The 21860-nt window shown below is 41.0% G+C and overlaps 1 protein-coding gene across 1 annotated transcript in view; it reads right to left on the reverse strand.

The window, feature by feature from the left end:
- Positions 1-12962: 12962 nt before the first annotated feature.
- Positions 12963-21860, reverse strand: part of ADAM7 (ADAM metallopeptidase domain 7) — a 73152-nt gene continuing 64254 nt past the window's right edge. The window contains exon 23 of the mRNA XM_059695438.1: positions 12963-13220. Within this exon, the coding sequence (XP_059551421.1) occupies positions 12963-13220 (258 nt within the window). The remainder of the gene's footprint in view (positions 13221-21860) is intronic.

Here is a 21860-nt window from a genome sequence, read left to right on the forward strand (position 1 = left end):
TTGTTTTGAATGAGTTGGGACTACTGGAGGGTTTGGAGCAGATGAGTGACAGAGCTGACTTACTCTTTTAAAGAATCTCTCGGGTTGTTATGTGAACAGTAGACCGTATGAGGGCAAGGGCATAAGCAGGGAGAGTGGTAAGGAGTTTCTTATGATAAACCAAGGGAAGATGGCAGCAATTTCAAGTAGAGTTGTAGCAAAAGAGGTTGTGAAAAGGCTTGGATTGTGGACATATTTTAAAGATAGCTCTGCAGGATTGATAGTTTCATTATTGGGTGGAAAGAGAAAGAAGAAATAAAGGGAAATCTAAGGTGTTTTGTCTGAATGCATAAAGAATGAGATTACCATTTATTAAGATGCAAGAAGTGATAACTTTGGAAGGTGGGGATTGGGTAGTAAGGGTATAAAGAGTTTTGCTTAAAATATAGTAAGGCTCTACTAGCACTGTCTCTTGAAAAGAAATTTGTTGCCTTTTTTTCTTGTCAAGATGGCAAGAGACTTAAAGCTGCAGATGTGCCTACCCTGTGTACTGCACACCCAGGTAGTTAGATTTGCAATGTGAAAGGGCTACTTGCCTCAAAGCCTAGTGGGTTTGAAGATGGAAGTTAAGTCTGCCAATGTCACAGACAGTTTGTCTACACTTCACAAAGATAAGGGCAATATTCTAGTAGATAATTAACCCTCAAGGCAGTTTGGCTTGGATAGAACTGTCCCCAAAGAAAGCCTGCATTAATGCACAGACTTCTTTCTCATTTCCTGGAATTCTTCAACATATGGAAGTACCAATTCTGGCCAAGAGGCTTTCTGTGCTTGCTTATAAAAGGGGCTAATTTTGCCTCAAAAGTAGTAAGTCATCAATGTTTTCTTTTCTTAAAATGATAGGCTACTCTGGAAGTTGAGGTTGACAAGTATAACTTTCAGGTCTCTTGAACATACAATATTTAATTAAATGCTGTTGCAGGCAAAAACTCTTTGAGGTAGGTTGGACCACCACAATTATGATTATTGTCAGCTAAGAAATCCAAATCCAAAAAAAGAGAAAAAAAAGGAGAAACTAAATTCTAGAAGCAGTGCACTGGCCAGTATGGCTCAGTTGGTTGGAGCATTGTCCCATACACCGAAAGCTCGAAAGGCCTACTCTAATTAGGGCACATACCTAGCTTGTAGGTTCAATCCCTGGTCAGGGTGCATTCTGGGAGGCAACAATTGATGTCCCTCTCTCACATCGATTCTCTCTCTCTCTCTCTCTCTCTCTCTCTCTCTCTCTCTCTCCCTTTCCCCTTCTAAAATCAGTAGATATGTCCTCAGATGAGTATTACAAAGCAAACAAAAACATTCTAGAAGCAGTAAGTAGCAAATCACATTTGCAAAGATTATTAGATCAGAGCTGGAATGAAGAACAACTAGCCTGAACTGGTAGTGCAGTATTTTTTCACCATAGCAAACAAATATAATCACTGAGCATTTAACTGCATCTTTAAATTTCTTATAGGTTTTTGTTTGGAACCAGCAGAAACCTCTGCAGTGAAGTTTATGTATGTGTGTTGTTGGGAAGTAACTCAGAGGGGACTATTGGCAGGTTGCGAAGGGAATTGCTCGTATTGAGTGATCATAAAATACCTTATATAAGCTGTTGGAGACCATCCAGTTCTTTCTGGTTGCAGAGAAACTTGTCCTCTAACTCCTGGAAACAGAAATTTTAGACTCAACCAATGAAGCTGAAGGGAATAGCATTACCTCATTGAAAGTGTGTTTGATTGGCTGTTCACTTTTCAAGTAACTTTAAGATAGTTTCTAATACTTTAACCCTTGTGTTTATAAATCCTGCGTAGTGCAGTATTAGAGCTAATTCTTGATACTAAGGACATTCTGTGTGATATCACATATGGTTAGACTAAAGAAGCAAATGCCACTTATTTTCATTCAAAACATAAAGCAATACCAATGGTCAATTTGATTTTTAAAAACTTAATTTTCTTTCTGCTGAATCATACTATCTCTATTTGCTTGCTAGAAAAATTAGTCCTTGAAAAGAAAGTGCAGAATCATAAGCTGATGTCTGCTATGTGTACCATACCCTGTAGCTTCTGAAATACCCAATGGGCAAGTTGGAGGTAGTGTGGGGTTTAGGTGCTGGAGAGGGGAGTTGAAATCTGTGTATGTGGAAAAAATGATAAATACAGCTAAGGTATAGGAGAATGTTTAAAGGAACCCAAAGATGTACGACTCAAGTAGTTTATCAAGAGCAGACATTTACTCCCCATCTTCTTAATACCACTAATCTTTTAGGCAAAAGTAAAATATCATAGCTTCTATTTAAAACTATTTTAGCAATGGCTGGTGTGCACCAAAGGGTTATGGGTTTGATTCTCGTCAAGGGCACTTACCCGGACCTTGGTTGTGGGTTCGCTCCCTGCCTCTGATTGGGGCAGGTGCAGGAGGCAACCAATCGATGTGTCTCTCTCACATTGATGTTTCTCTCTCTCTCTTTCCCCCTCCCCTCTCTGCCACCCTTCCACTCTCTCACTGAAAAGCAATGGAAAAAATATCCCCCAGTGAGGATTAATAACAACAAAAATTAGTAAAAAAGTTAAATACAATGATTTTAACTAGTCTTACCTCACATTTTGATCCGTTTGTCCTGTTTCATGATAGCTCTGTGCTAATATTGTGACCTAGTATATTGCCACCCAACAATTTCTATCTTGTGTTGTCAATTCTATGAGTTTAAGATTTAGGAGTTACAATTTTTGCATCTATCTTAGAACACAGCTTAATAAAAATCTGAAGGCTGGTTAGTGTGGTGATGAGTGAGTCAGAACTCAGGAATACTTTTTTTTTCTTTTAAAAATTGATTTTAGAGAAAGAGGAAGGGAGAGGGGTAGAGTGAAAAAAGCATCCATCAGTTATCTCCCTCATGTGCCTCAACTGGGGGAGGGGGAGAGATCAAACCTGCAACCTGAGTATGTGCCCTGACAGGGAAGTGAACCCACGGCCCTTTGGTGCATGGAACGATGCTCCAACCAATTGATCCACACTGGCCAGGGCAATGACCATACTTCTTAATAGCTAACGGGGTGAGGAAAGTCCACTCCAGAAAAGAAGACCTGGGTGTTTTTGTTTGTTTGTTTGTTTGTTTGTTTGCTTTGTCTCTTTCTTAGTTCACAAATGTAGTTTCTCAGAGTTTTAAAGTTACTGAAGGTATAATGACCTTGGGAAAGATTTAGATTTGACACCTAGCTCTATCACTTTCTGTGTTGTAATTCTGGATAAGCTGTTTAAATTCCATGAGCTTCAGTTTCCTTGTCTGTAAAACTGAGATAAATGGAGCCTAGTACCCAAAATAGTTGTAGGGATTATAGGAAGGCATGTAGATCCACCCACCTTACTATCATTTTCTTCTCCTTCTCCTTCTCCTCCTCCTTCTTCTTCTTCTTCTTCTTTTTCTTCTTCTTCTTCTTGTTCTTCTTTCTTCTCCTTCTCCTCCTCCTCCTCCTCCTCCTCCTCCTCTTTTTTTTTTTTTTTACCATCTTCCCTTTCCTCAGGTTTAGAAAGTAGATTTTGTAATTAGCAGGACTTTTCTGGTATCACCTCCTACTTTACTCATTCCTGCTCAATAATGAGTGCTAAAACCCTGCACTTCTGGATTAACTTACTCCTAAATCTCTAGCCAATCCCCATCCAAACAGGAAGAAGAACCTTGACTGCATCCAACTTCCCAATGACTGGATCTTGAATTAAATTTGTTGTCACTAATATTCACCTCTGATGAACCTTGAGCATCTGAATGTCACAGGCTACAGTCTCCAGCTTTACCTCTGAAGCATACCTCTTTGTTCCAAATGGCTGGGTATTATCTCCCTGCTCAACTTCGCAGGTCCATAATGAGCTGAGAATCTTCACCTCAACTCTAGTTTCCTTTACTAGGACCTAGACTTTGTTGCTGGTACCTGCTATTCCTTAGGAAGGAGCTGGCTATCAGGCTAAGGAGTCTCATATCATGAGCCACAGGATTGCCCCGGATTCTCTGTTATCACTGCTCATGGTGACCTGCTTGTCTTGATCGCTTCTGCAATTGCTTTGGATGGCTGAGCCCCCAGTTAGCGCACACATCCTTCAAGATCAGTTAATCCAGTCACTCTTTTTTTGTTCATCCATTCTTCCATCCATTTTCTGAGCATGTAACTCTGCTTGAAACCCTTGCCTAAGCCCTAGGATGCAGAGTTGAATATCCTAGAGAGTTAGTTCCATTGGTCTTGACCTGACCATGTCTTAGCTTCACATTGTACTGCACTGATCCCAATATGACTCATAGCTGAGCCAGAATTATCCTTAAATGCTCTCTTATATCTCTTATACGCAAAGATATTCAAATAGGAAATGAAGAAAATGTTAACAGATCCAAATACAAATTGAATAATTTGGATATGTCCTGGAATTTTAAATTCACCCGAAAACAAATAAGCAAGTGGTTTTTCCTAAGTAGAATTATTTACACTAAAATAAACAGGTAAACAAAATAATAGGTTACAAACGGAAAAAATCTTTAAAAGTATAGTTAAGTAATGTACTGCACTTGGCTAAAGAGAAACAGAGCATTGACAAAACAAATTTAATGTAGGACTCTGTCTTCTCTCAATAAATGCTCTAGTCATAATAGATGGCTGATTTGTTATAGTCCTAATAAGTTAATGGAAATGATCACAATCTTTCCAAGTATTTCTTGTTTTTATTTTAAAAATCAATGTCCAGCTTTCCATCAGATTATTGTAAAGAATGAAGCCAGTGTGTAGACTGCGGAGTCTGCCAGAATGTCTATTTAAAATGACCTAATACAAGGACACATACCCTAATGCTTTTGTCATTCTCCAGTGCTCCCCACACTGGCAGCCAGATTTGTGTGCTCTGAGCCAGCCCTGATAGGAATAGGGGCTGTCGATGGCAGGTGCTCCTCTCTGGTTAGACGGGATGAAGTCATATCCTCCAGCCTGAAGTCCAATGGTCCCACAGGTTGACCTTGGATCTTTTATGTGGAGGGGAGCACACATCAAAGCCAGAATTTCAGCCTGACCCATGGAACCCCAATTTCACTCCCATGTTAGAGTTCTTCTGTATGAATCATTACCTTCCTTCCAATTGTTTTTTCTTATATTCTATCTAGCCTTCATGATTAAGATTCTGTTGTTCTAAGTAGCTTGTTAATGAATTTATTTTCACAATGAATACTTATTGAGCAGTTACAATGTGCCAGAAAGGTGCTGGATTAGAATAGGAACCAGTGAGAGTCCTTACCCTCACGGAGTTTACAGTCTTTTGAGGTGACAGATGTTTCACATGACATTACTACAAAATGTAGTGAGTGTTAGCAGGGTAAGTATAAAACCTATCTCCTCTAGGGGCTCAGTCTTGAATTCTGCTCAATGAAGAAATTTCCTAGAATCGTAACGACAAGTTTATCTGATTGCCAAGAATCCTGCCCATTTCTCCTTCATATTCCCCACACTATGTTCTCTCTACCTGGTCCTGTTTCTCAACAATGATCACTTAAAACCTCACAACTGAGGTCTGTTTCATTATTTCACTGTCCTAGAGCTGCATGGTTCTCTCTTCAGCTGGCCTCTGCAGCAGTCAGTCCCTTCTAGCAAAGCCTGCCATTTTGCTCTAGGCTACCACTCTGTCTCAGGCTCCCTCTTAGCTTCCTATGCAAATCTCCCTGGATTCTATGCATATCAGCCCACTAGGCTGCAAACATTTCTGCAAATGTATCTTCATGCGGACCTTGACTTTGGCACTGACTTTCTCTATTGCTAAAGCTTGTCAGCGCCTTCCTAAGATACAATGCAGTGTTTTTTTTAAGGAACTTTCTATCTCTAACAGAAAGCCTGATTCATTTTAAGGCCATTGCTCTATTAGATACTTCATTAATGAGGTATGCACTGTTTTCTTATGTGCAAAATAAAGATAATGAGTGTGATTTAAGGATCAAAAAGAGATGATGCATGGAAAAGTACTTTTAACTGCAATGCACCATACCCATGTAAAATACTTGTATGGTTGCTTGATAAGGGCTGCCCTGCTAAGATGAAAGAAGCATTAAAGCCATCAAGTCTAGCTTGCCCAAGAGAGTAATATTTGTTCTGCTTTGGGTGTCAGTTTTCTTTTATTACATCAAAGATTTGGGCTGGATGACTTTCCAGCATTAATATTGATTCCATAATACTATTGTATCTTATTGATGCTTAAATATTTCAGTAAGATCAATTTATAAACACATCCACTATCCACAAACACTTATTATTCAAAGGCTGGTACAAGAAATTGTACTGAGTGCTAGGGACATACAAGGGTTTCACATCTAATCATGACTACAGAAGGATTCTCTGATTTGGAAAACAAGCAGCATGTTTGGGAAGGTATACCCGCCAGCATGCAGCTAAGTGTTGCATCAGAATAAGATACTGCACTAGGAGTGAAGAATTGGAACAAATTTCTACTAAGAACCAACGCTTTTACATAATTAAATTCTCATAATAACTGTGCAAGATTTACATTGGTATTCCTATTTTGCAAATGAAAGCTATGAAACTGAAATAAGGTCCTTAATTTATCAAGCTAAAATAACTAGTATCTAGAAAGCAGCTTTATAAAAAAAAGTATATGGGTTTTTCCACTAAAGACTTTGGTATTTTCGTGTAAGGATGGTCGAGTGGTCTAAGACTTTGGTATTTTTGAAATTTCAAGTTCCTTAGCACATAACCTGCAACTGAAATTAGAAAGCTTTGGAGAAGGAAAAGGGTTACTGTTACAAATTACTCTGGAACAACAGATATAAAACAAGAATGACCTGGGTAAACTAGGATGTAAGATCATCTGACCTATTATGTTTTATTTAAATGACTAGAGGCCTGGTGCACAAAAATTTGTGCACTCGGGGTTGGGAGAGGAGGTCCCTCAGCCTGGCCTGTGCCCTCTCACAGTCTGGGACCCATCAGGAGATAAGGACCTGCTGGTTTAGGCCTGCTCCCGGGTGGCAGAGGGCAGGCCTAATCCTAGGTGTAACCCCTGGTCGGGCTCAGAGCAGGGCCCATTGGGGAGTTGGGGCCCCGCCTCCTGTCATGCACAGAGCAGGGCTGATTGGGAGGTTGCCATGCCACCCTCAGTCATGCTCAGGGTAGGGCCGATTGGGGGGTTGGGGCACCACCCCCTGTCACACTCAAGGCAGGGTCCATAGGGAGGTTGCAGCGCCACTCCTGTCATGCACAGAGCAGGGCCGATCAGAGGGTTGGGGCTCCCCACCCTGTCACACTGATCCCGGTGCTGGGAAGCCTCGCTGCTCCGCTGATCCCAGGGCCAGGACGCCTCTCGGCTCCCCTGATCCCTGGCCCGGAGGCCTCTCGGCTCCGCTGATCAGCGGAGTGGGAGGCCTCTCTGCTCCGCTGATCGCAGGGCCGGGAGGCCTCTGGACTCCGCTGATCACCGGGGCTGGGAGGCCTATGGACTCCGCTGATCACCAGGCCGGGAGGCCTCTGGACTCCGCTGATCACCGGGGCTGGGAGGCCTCTCAGCTGATCACCGGGCCAGGAGGCCTCTGGACTCCGCTGATCACCGGGGCTGGGAGGCCTCTCGGCTGATCACCGGGCCAGGAGGCCTCTGCACTCCGCTGATCACCGGGGCTGGGAGGCCTATGGACTCCGCTGATCACCGGGCCGGGAGGCCTCTGGACTCCGCTGATCACCGGGACTGGGAGGCCTCTGGACTCCGCTGATCACCGGGGCTGGGAGGCCTCTCAGCTGATCACCGGGCCAGGAGGCCTCTGGACTCTGCTGATCACCGGGGCTGGGAGGCCTATGGACTCCGCTGATCACCGGGGCTGGGAGGCCTCTCGGCTGATCACCAGGCCGGGAGGCCTATGGACTCCGCTGATCACCGGGGCTGGGAGGCCTCTCGGCTGATCACCGGGCCGGGAGGCCTCTGGACTCTGCTGATCACCGGGGCCGGGAGGCCTCTCGGCTCCGCTGATCACCGGGGCCGGGAAGCCTCTCGGCTCCGCTGATCACCGGGGCCGGGAGGCCTCTCGGCTCCGCTGATCACCAGGGCGGGAGGCCTCTCGGCTCTGCTGATCGCGGGGCCTCCGACTCCGCTGATCACCGGGGCCGGGAGGCCTCTCGGCTCCGCTGATCACCGGGGCCGGGAGGCCTCTGGACTCCGCTGATCACTGGGGCCGGGAGGCCTCTCGACTCCGCTGATCACCGGGGCTGGGAGGCCTCTCGGCTCCGCTGATCACTGGGGCCGGGAGGCCTCTTGGCTCCGCTGATCCCAGGCCCTGAGGCCTCTCTGCCCTGCTGCTTCAGGGCTGTTTGGCTTCGCTCTGCTTGGAGCCTGAGTATGCAAATTAACCGCCATCTTTTAGCTTCTATAATTGAAACATTGTGTCTTTTGGAGTTGTTGCTTCAGGAGCTCAGAGCCCCGCAGCTGCGGGGATCCTTGACTTTCTCCATCGCTGGGGCAACCCAGCCTCCTATTCTCAGCTGCCTGGCTGCCAGCCGCCATCTTGGCTGACAGTTAATTTGCATATCTCGCTGATTAGCCAATGAAAAAGGTATCGGTTGTACGCCAATTACCATTTTTCTCTTTTATTAGTATAGGATATCTCTGGGGAGGAAAGACGTAGGAGTAACTTAGAGCAGGATTGAAGGCAAGTATCCATGCCAAGAACTTGGTGGAAGAGCCATATGGGTCTCTGCTCTCCTACCTTCTTCAGCTGTGTTTCTCGGACCTTCAGTAATAACGTTCAATAGTCCTTAGCTGTAGTGTCAATAGCGTATAATGCTTCTTCCTTCATAAACCCAGCAGTTATTTGTTTGAAGCTTCCAATGAGTTAATACAGTGCTAATAACCTTGGGGTTGCAGGTGGTGGATCCCCAAATGAACCTATAAGCTTTCATAGTCACCATTGTACCTTATTTCTGCTAGCTGTCTTGGACTTGTTACATCAAACATAGGAGTGTTTAGAAGTTATCGACTGGCCTACATTTGCGTTTTCACTTCGCCTAACTGTGTGACATTTTTAAGTTACTTAATTTGTCTTGGACTGAGTTTTCTCATCAGTAAAAAGGGGATCATTATAGTGGCTGCCTGATAGGCCATTGCTTACAAAAGTATTAGATACTTTTAGTATTAGTATTAGATAATTAGAATTCACATTTCTTTCTGCCAAGCGGAGACTGGGATAAATAGCTCAGTATATATGATTCACTGACACTTGACAAAAAAACCCCACATTATTAGTAGAGCAATGGATTTGGAGTTATAAGTATTGGGTTGATGCTTTTGGCCTCAGCATATTCCCTCTCTGAGTCTGTTTCTTATCTGTATAAACTGAAGCTAACACCTTCACAGAGTGATGGTCACCTCTCAGGGTCATTATGGACACCAGAATAAAGTATTTTTTATTCTGAAGAGAGCTACCTAAAAGTAAATGCTTATGCATTTTAATTCCAATATTTTACAAATTATTTAAAAATTTACTTTTAATAAAATGTATATGGCACTTGGTAACTTTCAAATATTTTAAAATATAAAGATACTTGAACTTAACGGGTGAATTGGCGGGATTGGATTAAGATTTAAAATAAAAACCAAAATGAACAGTTTTCGGTGAAATAAATTGTGTTCAGAGTTTGCTTCTGAAACAAAGAGTCATCAGGAGACTAATTGGATACAAGCTGCTCATCATACCCAAGCCTTTGGAGATTTTCATCCTGTTGTGTATGTAGTTCATGTTCCCAAACTGAAATATACATCGAGAAATACAGAATGAAAACATAATCAGATTAGAGTATCTCTGCTTGGAAGGGACTATGTGGTGCATTGCAGAGACATCTGTGTGGCAATGCCGACCCAGGTGTAGAAGTCAGCTTCAACTCCCACTTGCTCCCTTGGTCAAGCAGCCATAGAAACCAGGAGAACCAGAGCTCAGCAGCAAGCCAGAAGGGATCCCCCGGGCAATTTTCTGGAGAAAAGTGATGCGTCAGGGGAGAGAGAAAGGTCTCTCTACTGCTGTGAGTTGTTATAGAAATCAGGTTAAAAGCAGAAGTCCCCAAGTAAAAATCCTGTTAAAGCAGACGATCAAAAAATGTAATTTTGTGTAAAATCTGTATTGTAAAAGGGCATGCTGAGATTAATATTCACTGCTATTGAAAGAGAGGTGTGTGTTTCAGTCAGCATCCCCAAGGCATGTGTGGATTCTGAGTGCTTGATGCTGTAATGCCATTATCTTGCTCATTATTCCCATCAGGAGGGACAGTCCCATTTTCCAGTTGGGGAAGCATTGGGTTAACTGCCCTAAGCCCACAAACTGGCAATTTCCAGGCTTGTTCTTTCTTGCTAGTAAACGCCACCATCATTCAAATATGTCAAACAGAGAAATTTATAAAATGCACTTAAAACTTAAGTGGTTGAAGAGCTCATTGTTGCCTAGCAACAGAGCTTCCAGAGATAAGTAATGTGACATGCTGAAGTGATCTCTAGAGAAGAGGGGAAACCTTGCTTCTAGCTGTAGCTTTCTCACTGTATTAGGTGGGAAAGCATTTGGGGGGGGGGGAGGGGGTGAACTCAATGATAAAACGATGTCCTTGAACTAGGTGGTCATTAGGCTTCCTTTCACCATTTTATCTATGACTAGAGACCTGGTGCACGGATATGTGCACTGGTGGGGTCCCTCGGCCTGGCCTGCACCCTCTTGTAATCTAGGATCCCTCAGGGGATGTTGGAGAGCCAGTTTCAACCCAATCCCCACAAGCCAGGCAGAGGGACACCACCAGTGCATGAATCCGTGCACCAGACCTGTAGTATGTATATAAGATCTTTGGTTAATCTCTTCTCACCCTCTTGCCTCCCCCTTCCCTCTGAGATTCATCAGTCTGTTCCATGTTTCCATGTCTGTGAATTGAGCATCTGCCCTCTGGTGGTCATTACACATCATAGCTACCTGCTGATCAGCTGATAGGCCTGGTTGTTTAGGCTTTTATATATATAGACTAGAGGCCCATTGCATGAAGAGATTCATGCAATAGGCCTTCCCTTCCCCTGGCTGCTGGCACCGGTTTTCCTCTGGCACCTGGGACCCAGACCTTCGCTCTGGCCGGAGCATTCAGTCTTTGTGGCTCCGGCCAGAGCCTTCAGTCTCCTCTCCACCACTTTGCGCCTACGTATGCAAATTAACCGCCATCTTTGTTGGGTTAATTTGCATACTCTCCTGATTGGCTGGTGAGTGTAGCGGAGGGACAGTCAATTTACATGTTTGTCTATTATTAGGTAAAAATTGGATGAGCCATGAAGTTATTACAGCCTTAGCCTCTGAAGCATGGCACTTGGGCTTACATCCTGAATTTATAATTGATTATAGTAACTTTGGCCATTTCCAAATCAAAAATCTTACCTGTTTATGTAAGGTACCATAAAGAGTTAATATGCGGTTCCTTTGCTTGATTTACTTAAGAACAAATATTTCTTGAGCAAGCATAGTATGCAAGGCACTGTACTTGTGCTAAGGGAGTAAACATAAGTAAATCACAAATTCTTTCTTCCAGGAGCTCCTAGCCCTGTAGAGGTCAGGAAAATGTACACAAATATCTTTAAAACCAGAGACGTTCATGAAACTTGGAGTGGCCTTAAAGGTCACCTAGAAAAGAGTCTTTTCATCAGCCCCCCTCGAGATCTGGAAAGCTTTTAGTTTATGACAAGGTTATATTGTGGTGAGTCCTGAAAAGTCTTATGCATCTGCCATATCTTAACAAAAAGGAAATTGAGGCTCATGTTAGATCACGCAGCTAGTAAATGACAAAGGGACAATTCAAACTCATGCTTTCTGATGATATATTTAGTATTTCTCTGCAAAATATAAGGTGGAAATTGATAGATATACACAAGAGGTATGACAACAAAGGATGGTCTTTGAAAGGAGGGAGAAGTCACATCAGGAAGGAATTAGGAAAAAAATCGTGGAAGAGGTGGCATTTGAATTACATATTGTAGGACACATTGACTTAGGTCTCTGAAGATGGTAGGAAAGAAATCTTGCCAGAGGGAATATTATGAACAAAAGAAACCAAATATGGATAGTAAGACCATATGGTCCAGAGGCCTAAATTTTATTCAGTAGGAAATTGATAGAAATTAACAATATTTTTTTAGCAAAAGATTGGCATCATCATATTTATTGTCTTAATGAAGTTATATTTATAATAGGTATAAAATGCCTTTGTAAAGATCAGTTAGGTGGCTGCTGCAATTGTCCAGGAAAAGGCATGAAGGCATGAGTATTATCAGGTAGGGAGAAAAGAATGGTGTCGAATAATTTTAGAAGCAGCAAGAATGGTATTGTGGGACTAGGTGAGGAAGTGCTTAAGTGACCACACTGCCTCAGGTCTGGTGTCAGGATGGCAGTGATGTCAGGGCCAAAACTATAGATTTTGGCATCATCTACCCACAGGAAAATATTACTAAGTTGAAGGTAGATAAATGGGCAAAGAAATGATCATCTATTATCTATAAATTGGTGTTCACCAAATAAAGTAGCAGGGACCATATTTTATGCTTCAAGTATACTTTCAGAAAAATGAAGATATTAAACATGAAAATGTCTTTTCCAAGAGCAATTTTAATAGGGCAGAAAGTGCATTTCCAAAGAAAACCTCATATCCTATCTTAGTCTCTTTCTTTTCTCCCCAGAGGTAACCACTATTCCCACTTAGTTTTGCTTGGTTTCGCCCTTTGTAGAAACAAAATCATCTAGCATATACTCTTTTGTGTTATTTTCTTTTATTCAAAATTGTGCCTATAAAGTCTTCTATAATATTCTATGTATCAGCAAATCATACTTTTTCATTCCCCAAAGTAAATGCTAATGAGGCCTAAGTCCTATATAGTTAGCTGTGCTTTAGCTCCAATTTCCAATGCCATTAGGACCCGGGGTGCCCTTCAGGAACCAGAGACAGAAGCCCAGGCCTGTTGTCTAGAAACTGATGATTGATGTTAGTGCAAAACTGCAGCTCAATTGACAACTGAATGTGAAAAACTACAAATAGAACAGACTCTGAGCTTGGTGAAGTAGGGCCAATTCTTGACTCTATGTAAGGGTGCCAGCCAGTTTCCTCATGGACTTCTTTGGTGCCATCTAAATTGACACAAAGCTGAATTTTCACATGATAGGCCAAGAGCTATAAGGAATCCATGAATAGGCTCATATCATGATAGTATAAAGTCTTTCAACCCTATATTTTCAAGGGGGTCTAATTCTAAGTGGATTATCTATGTATTTTAAAGGCAAAATTAGCAATTGTGTTGCCTTATCCCTTTGGAAACTACTTCTATTTCTCAGTGGAATGTGAAATTAAGACAAGTAAACCTCTAAGTTAAATGTAAGACAGAGAATCAGAAGTGCTTCCCTAGTGGGACTGTAATGAGTACACATGAGGAGGAAGTGCCAGCAAATTAACCACGATGAGTATGCATGGGGAGGAAATGCTAGCAAATTAATGCCCTCAAAGACAAAGTGTATAATAAACATCTTATGCCCAGGGTATTCTAATAAAAAAGAATGCAAACTGTAATAAGAATTCAAACAAGGAGATTACATAGCAAACCTGCACTCTAGTTTTCTTTTGCAACTGTGAGGAGATGCCTTTCATTTTCAAAGTCCTGACCTAATGAGCAATGCATTGCTTTGTGCACGAGCATTGTTAAAATGCTTTGATTTGTTTATTCTTTAGGACATGAAAGCAACCTGGGGCACCTGGGATGTGCAAGATGCCTGTTCTTGCTCTTTGGTTATCCACGCTTGCCTTCTCTTTCCCTTGCTCTTCACTGGCATTTCAGTATCCATAAATAACTTTAATAGGATATCATTGACAAAATTAATGAAGCTATTTTCAACATGGTAATATTTGCTGACACATACTAATGTTTTTTTATGTGCAGGTTCTGTCCAAATGGCTTTATGTATATTAACTCATTTAGTCATTGTAACAACCTTCTGAGGTGGACACTATTATATATTTTACATTTGAGGAAAGTGAGGCACAGAGAGCTTATAGAACTTGACCAGGTTTACATGTGTGGGTCATATAGTTAAGATTCAAATACTGGCTTTCTAAGCTCAACTTACACTTTTAGCCATCAAACAATGCTGCTTCTTAGTGATGTGTGAGCACCTTAGGCAATAAGAAGACAAAATCCTAATTTATTCAATAAACCCAACTTTAGGATTATCTATAAATTAGATATTGTTGTGCTCCAGAGCAGCAAATATGAGTAAGGCATATTTTTGGTAGGGTACAGAGATATATGCCTCAAACCACAGATGAGGAAAAAGGTACCAAAGTTCAGATTTTGTGTCTAAGCTTATTTTTTAAAAAACGGGCAATGCTGAACCCGGAGCAAGTTCAGACTTTTGTAGCACCTGATTTAGACTTTAGCTATGGACAGTAGATTTTAGCCACAATGGTTTTTTTGTTTTGTTTTGTTTTTTTTAATATATTTTATTGATTTTTTTTACAGAGAGGAAGGGAGAGGGATAGAGAGAAACATCGATGAGAGCGAAGCATTGATCAGCTGCCTCTTGCACACCCCCTACATGGGGATGTGCCTGCAACCAAGGTACATGTCCTTGACCGGAATCAAACCCGGGACCCTTGAGTCTGCAAGCCAACGCTCTATCCACTGAGGCAAACCAGTTAGGATTAGCCACAATGTTTTACAGAAGAATTTATTCCTGCAGCTTATTCATGCCTGCTGGATAAATCCTTTATCACTATTTCATTTCTTATTTATCTTTCTGTTCTTGATCTAAATAGACTTCCATAGTCTATCTATTTCTGTAGCTGTCGGTAGGTGAGAAGACTAATTCCAACATTTTATTTCAACCTTGCAGCACCTTGATTTGACTTAAATATAACCCATTCTTGAGTCTTTGGTTCTGGGAACTATAGGCTGGAGTTTCTGGGGCATTGGTGTTGCTAACTGGAGTTACTGCAGTATAAACTAGACTGGCATCTATGCTGTGTTTATGTAAATTTACATAGAATAGTTAAGGCAGCCAAAGGAAATGGAAATGGAAGTATTCACTGCACTGGCCACTGTATAGAAATGTTGTAACATGGTGACACATCTCCTGCTCCCCACCCAGTGAGTTTTTATTACATTATGTAATGTTAGGTGGCTAAGGTTGCTGGCTCACCAGGTCACATGGCGTCGTTGACATTTCAGTGGTGTTAATGAGATTTCCACAGATCACAAACATGAGTTTCTGTGATTCCCAGGTATAACTTTTTATAATATTCTTCATTTTGCTTTTTAACAGGGTGACTTGGTATTTTAGAGAATAGCTGTAAATGGCAATTCTATACCAAGTTTGGGCTTGATAGTGATGGGCTTAGCAATCTAGGACATTGACAGAATCCAGGGAACTTTAATTTTTTAATAATTATTGAACTTATTGGGTGACATTGGTTAATAAAATTACATAGACTTCAGGTGTGCAATTCTATAATAATCACCTGTGCATTGTGTTGTATGTTCACCACCCAAGTCTAGTCTCCTTCCATCATCACGTGTCCCCACTTTTCCCTCTTCCACCTTCCTCAACCCCCTTTTCCCCCTGGTAATCGCCATGCTGCTGTCTGCGTCTATGAGGTGTTTATTTTTTATTTTATTTTACTTTTCTTTAATCCCTTCACCTTTTTTACCCAGTCCCCCAAACCCAAGGAACTTTAAAAGTTGTAATCTTCCTCTGCCTCTGAGGCTATAGAATGCCAGAGCCATCCCTGCTCAGGGCCCCTACTCCTTGCTTTTTTTTTGTTTTGTTTGCTTTATTTTTAATATATGACTATGACTTGCAAAAACCACTTATGAAGATTTTTCTCATTGAGCAAGCAATAAAAAAGGATGCAAAACATTTGGGAAATGCAAAATGCTCTATACATTTAAGCACGGTACTGTTCATTCTAAAACCAGACTATGCACACAGGATTACCTTGCATGAAAGCAAATACTGCTTTTGCTTAAGTTGGGGCAGAGTAGAGGCACTTGATGAGGACACTGGTGCAGAGTGAAGAGCATGGATTTGGGTTTAGGGGGACCAGAGCTTGATTTCAGCTTTGTCACTTATGAGGTATGTGACCTGGACAGGTTGCCTCTCAGAGCCTCAGTTTTCTAATCTACATAATAATGTTAACTGCAAACACTCTCCTGCCCCTCAGAGATTCGCAGGGATAAAGGAGGTAAATAGGCAAAGTGTCCAGCAGAATGTTTATCTTACAGTTTTCCTAAAGTTTTCAACGCTAAATCACCAGAGCGAGCAGTGTTCAATGTAAGATATAGGCTAACAAGTGGTACATCTCAGGAAAGTTGCCACGAAGAAAGAAAGACACCCTGTTGGTGTCATTCCTCTTATCCAAGCCACTCTGCTTGGAATAAAATCCCTGAAGACCCAGATCAGTGTTGAATGAGTACATGGAACTCTTCTTGAAATAGCCTCATGATGGGTGACTGCAAGTTCTCTAATAATGAAGAAATTGCATTGGCGAAGGTCTCAAAGAAACATGGTGTTGTGGAAGCCATACTGGGCAAGTGACAGGTGTTTAGCGATCTAGTTCCCTCTAGTTGCAAGTCTCCTGGGCTCTGTGGGTGTCAGTTTCCTCACCTGAAAAATGAGGAAAACGGCTTAATGACCTTCATAGCCTTGAACCACTCTGAATCTGAAATAAAATTTCTTCATGAAGGAGATTTTCTGCAGCTCAGCAAATAGGCCAGCTGCTAAAAAAGAGCTGTAAGCTTTTAGAGCAGGGAAGAAACCCATCCCATGGTTTTCTGAATGGGATTTTAGCTTAAACAGACTCTGGAGCATGGGCTGTTGGCAACGCAGTGGCTTCCATCACTGAGGACCACAACAAAAATGACTTTATTCCAAGTGGGAATGTTGCCGTAGAAGCAGCAATATTTTTCTAACAGTGTCATTAACAGAGCTATTCCAGACCTTGAGGATTTTACAGGAAAGTCATTTGGAATATTTTTTACATAATATTCATGCATTTTAATAAGTTCATTGGGCATTAAGATGCCACAATACATTTTGTTCTTGCCTAGCACCCTGGGAATCCAAATGTGTTAATAAAGGTCTTGGTTGTCATTTCAGCCTCCCCCAAGTGAATGAATATCTTCTAGGGCAGGGACTGAAGCTATTTTTTCTCATTATATCCAGAGTACATAGCATAGATACTCAGTTTATTCTCAGCATGGATATTCAGTTTATATCAATATGACGAGTCAATGGTCACAAAGACCATAAGAAATACTTATTTGTGAGCTAAATAAATGAACATTCAGTTCAATGACAATCTATTTAAGTTTAGAAGGAAGTCCTATTCATATTCTATTAGACCCTGTTAAGGAATTTTCACCTAAGTTTAGACATCTACCTTAACTAGTGAGAAGCCAGAACAAGGTGATTTAAAAAGTATCTCTCAGTCCTAAATTCTATGTTTTTATTCTACATGTATACTGAAACAATTGATAATCTCAAAGTTGTATTTGGAAACTACACAGGTGTAAGGGATATTAGAATGACTTTTCCTCTCAAAAATATAAAATCGGTGCCTACCTAAATTTCAAGTTCCTTAAAGCTGGTATTCAAAATTTTTATAGCATACAAATAGTCACTTCAACATGATACATTTTCCAAGGTTATTTTTAATATACAATACTTAATATATATACAATTTCAGAGGATCAATAGTATTTTTTGTCACAATTATTTATCCCTAACCTTTAAAAAAAAATCCAACTCTTTGAGTAAGGAATTATAGTTTTATTTTTAGTTCTTATTAATACTTTATATATGGGGATGCTAAAATATATGAAAATATAAGTAAATAAATAACATCAAATTTTAATTTCTTTCAAACACAATGAGGGAATAAAAAAAGGAAAAGAAAAAGAAAGCCCAGTGAAAGTGTAGGGATAGAGAGTGGGTCTCCTTTAACTAGAGGCTTGATGTTGATCAGGAATACAAGTATGGCTGCAAGCTTAGCTCTCCAGCACACCTCGGGAGAAATTCTCGGAAGAAAACACACATCTACCGAGTTGAGCATGTATAATATTCAAACAAACTACTTCTGCTCAGGTACACCAGGTGAGTAGCACATGAAAAGCATTGATTGTTGAAAATGGACTGTCCTAATTTAAAACCCTTTGCTGAATATAATAAACAATGTAAACTGATGAACAAAAATAGGTCCAGAGACATAAAAGCAATGAACAGACGTCCAACCTCAGAGGGAAGGAAGGGGAAGTGGGGAGGGGAAGATCAACCAAAGGACTTGTATGCGTGCATATAAGCATAACCCATGAACACAGACAGCAGGGGGATAAAGGCATGTGCTGGGGGGTGGGAATGGCTGGGAAGAGGTCAAGAGGGGGAAAAGGAGACTTATGTAATACTTTAAACAATAAAGAATTTAAATTAAAAAAAGAAGCCCTTTGCCATGTTATCTTGAACAAACTATTTAAACACCCTGGCTTAATAATACTGCTATTAAATGAGAAAATTCAAAGAACATAGCACAGGCTTTAGCCTTTATTAAATGTTCAAAAACATGTTAATTTCCCCTCTACTAATTTTGTATTCCTTATCCTTCCCTATGAGATAAAAAGAAAAAGTCATATGCAGACCATTTAGGTGATTAAAAAGCATAGGTCACTTCATGACCTATAATCTTATTGGATTCCATGCCAAAGGGACTTTGCATCCAACTCTGATCATTTTAATCTCTTTGGCCTTTTCTGCATGATTGGTTTTTTCAGACTGCAAATCAAACAATATGTCCTAATAGATGTAGGATGGGCCTAAAGAATTATTATTGACTAATATTCCCAGAAATGGAAATTAGGGAAACTTTCCTGTGGGCATCCACTTCTGGGCGAGTTTCTAGACACTTTGAAAGCTTTTCAATCTCCACATACAGAACTGAATCCAAAGTCTATTTATCTGCCATCTCTCCATTATTGTGCAGAGATTTAGCAAAGCACTATAACTCTGTAGCACTCTCTTAACTAAAGATTTCAAGTAATCTTGGTTGTAGGTTCTTGGTATTCATCACTTTGAATATTTCTTGCCATTCCCTTCTGGCCTGCAAAGTTTCTGTTGAGAAATCAGCTGACAGTCGTATGGGTATTCCCTTGTAGATAACTGGGTTTCTTTCTCTTGCTGCTTTTAAGATTCTCTCTTTGTCTTTTGCTCTTGGCATTTTAATTATGATGTGTCTTGGCGTGGCCATTATAGAAGAACTAGAGGTCTGGTACATGGATTCGTGCACCGGTGGGGTCTCTCAGCCTGTCCTGCAGAGATCAGGCCAAAACTGGCTCTCCAACATCCCCCAAGATGTCCTGGATTACAAGGGGGCGGTTCTTGGGTGATGCACCCCAGAATCAGGCTCCTCCTCTCTGGTTCTGTGTGTGTCACCTGAGAACCACAGCTGCCAATTCACCACAGCTTGGCAGCTCCTGAGCTGAGCATCTGCCCCATGGTGGTCAGTGCGTGTCATAGCTACTGGCTGGTTGGCCGGTCACTTAGGCTTTTATATATATAGATTTCTTTGGCTTCTATTGGCTTCCACATCTTCCTGAAAGTCCAACATGGTCTTTCTGAGAATAGTGCCATCACAGCTCCAAAATCCTGTTAAATTAACTAAATTGCTAGAACAGAATTCTTTCCAGTGGTGGTCATGGTTAGCATATAACTTCAATGTTTTTTCTGTTGATGAATATATCTAATTTTAATATTTCTACCTAACTTTCAAGCTCTTCTATCAAGGAACTTTATCTACTTCATCTTCCCTTACTCCCAAGCACCTACTGCACACAATCCGTTACTGCTGAACCTCTTTGTCGTTACCAAAATGTAACCTTTTCCTGAAACGCTCTCTAAACTCTTAATGAATACCAAATCATTTCTTGTTATCAAGGTCAGGTTGGAATCATCCCATCTATAAAGGCTTTTATGATTAGTCCAACCTGTGTGATTATGAGTTTCTTACCTCTCCCAACTATTCCCCCAAAATTATATGATTGGATTGAGAATGTTTTCCTTGGATACGTTATTGTCCTATAAGCCAAGCTTTCTCTCCTTATGACCCCCATCAACCATGTCTCTTTGTATCCATATTTTATGCTTGGAAGAGGTGTTGTGAATAGGAGCAAGGCATAATGAGAAGATGGAGAGAATGATTTGAAATGACTTAATTCTTTAAATTTGTTTGCCTATTTTCTAAGATTGTAGGTAACTGAATTTCATGAGATTTGATGCAACTTAATCAGCTACAAGCTGATCTACTTTAGGGCCATTGTAATTGCATATGGCACCAAACGAGAGAAAGGGATGAATATTTCTGCTACCTCTGCATAAAACTAAGAAGAATTTTCACTTTGTAGCCATCAAGGTCCAGGTAAATGCCACACTCAAATGGGGATAATTAATGAGTATTCAGGAAATGAGCAGCAGGAGGAGAATTTATTTTGTAAAAAGTTGTGGTAGGGTTTCAGGAGATTTATAATATGGTAAAACACCCTGAGACTATCAATAGCAGTTAGCACCACTAGTGGATCCTCTGAATCCACTAGTCAAAAGTCACCAATGAAGGGAGTCATTACTGGGAGAACAAGAGAAAGGGTGGGGGAGAGAGAGACGGGGGGGAGTGGTGGGAGGGGGAGGAGGGAGAGAGAGAGAGAAAGAGAGAGATATTGCTGCTGGAGAGGGTGCACTTTGGTATAGAAGTCACAGCAACTTCCAGCCCTATTTGGAAGGATCAGAAAATAAAAATGCCAGCTGCACATTTGTCTCTCTCTAATTCTTGCCTATTCTCTCCTTTTGGACAAACCCGGAAGGAAACCAGAAAAAGAAAATTTCCTTGCTGCAGTCACTCTTAGGCAGAAAAAGGGTGAAAAGGATGGACAGTGAGTCTGAGGGCACATGGAGAGAACCCAGCAGAGGCAGCCTGCTTTTATTAAAAGTTTTGAATGATCTAGAGAAGGGGTGTAGATAATGCAAACCAAAATACAACCGCCCAAAGAAATGTCTTTGCATCTCTAGTAACTAGGGGAAAATTATAGATTTAACATATGCATAGTTGAAAAATTGGGGTGTGAAAATGGGAAAGATTTCAACCACATGAATGCGAGTATTAGCATCATTAGCTTAGTGGATTTTTAAATTTTCCTCATGACATAGTTATTCTTCTAAAAACCATGACAACTTCTCCTCTGTGTGTATATCCTATGAATCCACTAGTAAAAATTATTCTTGTGAAAAAAGAAAAATTGCACTGTCATCTTTTAAGTACTGTAATGTAATACAAGGTATTCTAATCACTGCATCTAATCAGCATAGTGAATCACTTTATATCTTCATGTTATTATTGAACCCTTGATTACAATTGTCCTATATTGGCAGTGCTCCTTAAAGCAAAGAGGTAAGGAAACCCATCACCCAGAAGAAACAAGCTCTCCGTGCTAGACTTCTTATCAAAAAGCAGATGCAGATATTTTGTCATCAGTCAGATGTCTAGCGATGCTGTCAGCCAGTGAGGCCATTTCAGCATTGCAGCAAAGGAGGCTTTTGTCCTGATCACTTGCAGACTCGTCATTCCCTCTATTTCATTATTTGAGTGGCTCACAAAGATCATACATGGAAATTCAAAACAAGAGAGCAATTTATCCTTTGTGTGTATATCAGTGTACATGCAAGTGTATTTGTTCAATTTTTGAGTCCTCCCTTTGTATGACAGTCTGACGTTCTTTCCTGCTCC

Source organism: Myotis daubentonii, chromosome 5 (genome assembly GCF_963259705.1).
Source record: "Myotis daubentonii chromosome 5, mMyoDau2.1, whole genome shotgun sequence".
NCBI classification, from domain to species: domain Eukaryota; kingdom Metazoa; phylum Chordata; class Mammalia; order Chiroptera; family Vespertilionidae; genus Myotis; species Myotis daubentonii.